Source organism: Cryptotermes secundus, unplaced genomic scaffold (genome assembly GCF_002891405.2).
Source record: "Cryptotermes secundus unplaced genomic scaffold, Csec_1.0 scaffold3671, whole genome shotgun sequence".
In the NCBI taxonomy this organism is placed as follows: Eukaryota; Metazoa; Arthropoda; class Insecta; order Blattodea; family Kalotermitidae; genus Cryptotermes; species Cryptotermes secundus.
In genome coordinates this window covers 60,224-63,785 of record NW_019734391.1, presented here as the reverse complement: position 1 = coordinate 63,785, position 3,562 = coordinate 60,224, and the positions used below count along the sequence as shown (strand labels likewise).

The 3,562-nt window shown below is 37.1% G+C and overlaps 1 protein-coding gene across 3 annotated transcripts in view; it reads left to right on the top strand.

Annotated features, from left to right (window-relative positions):
- The first annotated feature begins 2,103 nt into the window (after window positions 1-2,103).
- Window positions 2,104-3,562, top strand: part of LOC111868974 (protein JTB) — a 12,190-nt gene continuing 10,731 nt past the window's right edge. Inside the window, exon 1 of one of the 3 annotated variants that reach the window (XM_023860112.2) lies at window positions 2,104-2,212. In XM_023860112.2, the coding sequence (XP_023715880.1) occupies window positions 2,202-2,212 (11 nt within the window). In that variant the 5' untranslated portion in view covers window positions 2,104-2,201. Of the gene's footprint in view, window positions 2,356-3,317; window positions 3,350-3,562 lie in introns of those variants that run through there. The other 2 variants (XM_023860110.2, XM_023860111.2) reach the window with 2 other exon arrangements.

Sequence of the window (3,562 nt, the reverse complement as noted above, 5' to 3'; positions counted from 1 at the left end):
CTGATTTTGATCAGATTTTATAGTGTTCATCTGCTCTACCTACTTTTGCCATTTTAAAGAGAAAATCAAAAGTTGACATTCATGAATTGAAAACCCAAAGACAATAACAATGACTAATAGAATTGTTTTAAATAACTGTACATGTGCATTCATTAACCTAACAAGAGAGCCAGTAGCCCATTAGATATGAGCTCATTATGGTAGCGCATGTCCAGATAGTTGTCCTCTAGGTAATTTTGTCTGTTTATTTATTCATGGTTTATTTAATTATGTAATCTCAGTCTATATAGCATCCAATGGAAGGATGATTTGTGGACAATCAATTGGAAAGGATGTGGAAGCAGTTGTGGCCTAATTGAGGTACTATTCAAACATTTTCTTGGAGGGACTGAGGAGGAAGCTGTCACCATAGTTGTCCTGGTCGACTCAAAACAGGCACATTCAGAATACATGTGTTATTGCTTCAGCCAGCTTGCTAGGTTTCTGTGTTGTGACACCACACCAACAAGTTCTTCCAATATGTTGATATACATCTAAAAAACTGCAAGCTGTCATAACCCAGAAGACCACAATCTGAACACAAACAGTACATTTCTCTCTATGCACTTAATCTGTTGGGCCCACTATCATTATTGTTGCTATTTAGTGCTTTCCTGTTATAGGTTACTTGCTGTTGGCAAGCATTCAAGCAAAGTAACTGAAATGTTGTTGCTGCTGTTATCATCATCATCCAATCAAGTTTAGGTTTCATGTTACTTTATTATTGTTATATGTACTGTTTTAGTTGACAGCATTTAATTCTCGGTCTAGTTTATAGTCTAGCTTTAATTTTGTATAAATTCAGTGCTCACCTGTTACAGGCTACTTCCTGCTAGGAAATGATTATTATTGTTGTTGTTATTATTATTATTATTATTAGTCTGCAATTCGATTATGTCAACTGATGCCAACAAGCTGGAATGCATCCAGCAGAGGTTTGCGGCCCTTTGTTNTACTACATGGGTGTATAAGATAGTGTTGAAAACCTTATTGTGTATCAACAGTAAAATTACTAAACGTGTCAATAATGACATAATATTGTCACTATTGATTTTGTTACATTACATACGTCTGAACTGTCAGCATCAACTACTATTCTTCTTAAGGGTATACTGCTGCGAAAACTTAGATACTCTTGGGACTGCGAAAATTCACTAACGTAACTCATTGCCTTGGGGTGATTATAATTCACGGGAAGAAGAATTTGATGCACATTACTCAATAAGGGTATGACAAATTACACACCCTTCTTCTCATCCGCGAGCACTCCCTATCGTTCCCTAACTCCGTAGTCCACCCGTGTCTATCCGTGTTTTCTTTCTATTTGTTTTCGTTGTAATCGCTGCCAACATATATGCCCCAGTTCTGTACAGCACACTTCCTATCGCTTCCCATGTCCACACGCAACAACAACAAAGCATGGCTGAACAGACTTTCAGGAAATCTGATACTCGAAAATGTTATTAAAATTTATTGATCCAGTCCAGTTTGGGTTAAAACTGGGCAAACATATTGGTTATTTTACACAAAGGCCTGCATGAGTTTTTGCTTGCATCTCGAACGTAACTCACAAATATTTATCGAAGTGAAATGTATTTCATGCAAAAGTTGTAAAAAAAAAAAGCACATTTTATATCAAATATTCTTTTTCATAAGACGGAGTTTTCGAGATAGACGGCAGTAATTTTAATGCTGTGTCATCTCGTCACTTTAAAATTTATGGATCTATTTCGGTTAGTGTTTATATTGGAGGTCACTCGAAAAGTATGCCCATTGCTTCAACTTATGCAGTGCATACAGTCAAACGTTCGTAATTGCCTCGCCTTCTCTTCGTTAACGGATATAATCGTTCCAACTTCTGGGTACAGTTCTAAAGCAATTACACAGCTTTAACAAACAATACAGAAAACTGAAACGTTAAACACTCTTTCGTGGCAGCACGTGTAAGAAAATATGTGTTTCCAAAACATTCAGAATTCCGTCAGTTCTAGCAAGACTTCATGCTTGTGCGCCTAGAAATTTTAATTAGAAAATCTGAATAGTTGGCATCACTGGTGTATAAAATGGAAGTTCCTATCGTTACTATAGTAGCCGATAGGCCGATAGTAAGCGATGGGAATCATTTCTGTTTATACTGACATATTGGTTTGAGGTTTTAGATAATGCTAATCATGTGAGTTTGGTGATTTAAAGAAATTTGAAAGTGCTCGTGCACTTGAATGTTTTGTTCGTCAACATTTATGCAATTGTTATATATAAAATGATAGAATCTTGCACGAAAAGGCGAATGATCTTGGCTATCACATTTCTAGGAGGGCAAGTAAATTATTTTTGCAGCATTACAGTGTTAAAGGCTTTCAGTAAAACATACGTACCAGAAGCATGTTGTGTACTGTAGATTAAGTAGTGTTTTATTAAGTGTATGCAATGGGTATTCGGTTAAAACGTAGAGAACGGTTAGGATACCGCCCAGGGTGGTTCTGATCCCATACTTCTTCCTTTTTTAGTTTGTTTCCTAGCTTAGAGTTTGATTGGCTAAATTCTATTTAATGGAGGCACCATGCAGGATATCACCCTCCTAATCACAAGTTTTCATTTCTCCTGACAGATGGTAGGTCGATGTCACAAAATACAACTATAAAGACACATGCCTTTACATGTAATCAACTTATTGTTTCATATATGATACTGTAAGACCGCCTCTGTGGTCTAGTGATCAGAGTTCCTGGTTACAGATCCAGAGGTACGGGTTCGATTCCCGGCGCTACCAGATTTTCTGAGAAGTAGTGGGTCTGGAACAGGGTTCACTCAGCCTAGTGAGGATAATTGAGGAGCTATGTGAAGGAAATAGCAGGTCCAGTCTAGAAAACCTAAATTAATGGCTGTGGCGATCTGTTACGTTGACCATGCATCACCCTCTGCCCGCAAAAGTTGACACTAACTTCGCCGACAAGTGACGGTCGTTTGGTTGGTATAGTTTGCTTGTGGACTACAGGGCACGGAGTATATGATACCGTAATGCTTGCTAGCATTCAATGCAAAACATTTTGTCTTCTCTTCTGCTGTTTAAAAACATAAAGATTAGAAAATGTGAAACTATAATTTTGCCTGACCTTCTAACTTGGTCTCTGATATTAAGGGAGGAACATAGACTGAGCATGTTAGAGAACATAGTGCTGAGGAGAATATTTGGATTGAAGAGAGAGAGAGTGATGAAAGTCCATGATGTGTATGTATTGACCGTCTTCTCGTGCACACAGTCTCACTTGTCACTTCACTACATGTTTCGGCATCACTGTGCCATCCTCAGGTATGTTATTTACGTTAAACTATTGCACGGCTCACCATCATGTGTCATTTATAAAATGATTTAAAATGTATATTCATCATATACTATAATAAAATTTATATATTAATATTTGTTAAGATTTATCATCTTATACGTCGTATTTCAAACTCGCATATTATATCATTCTTCCACTATGGGAGTCGTTCTTCCTATATTTTGTGTATACTGTGTCTT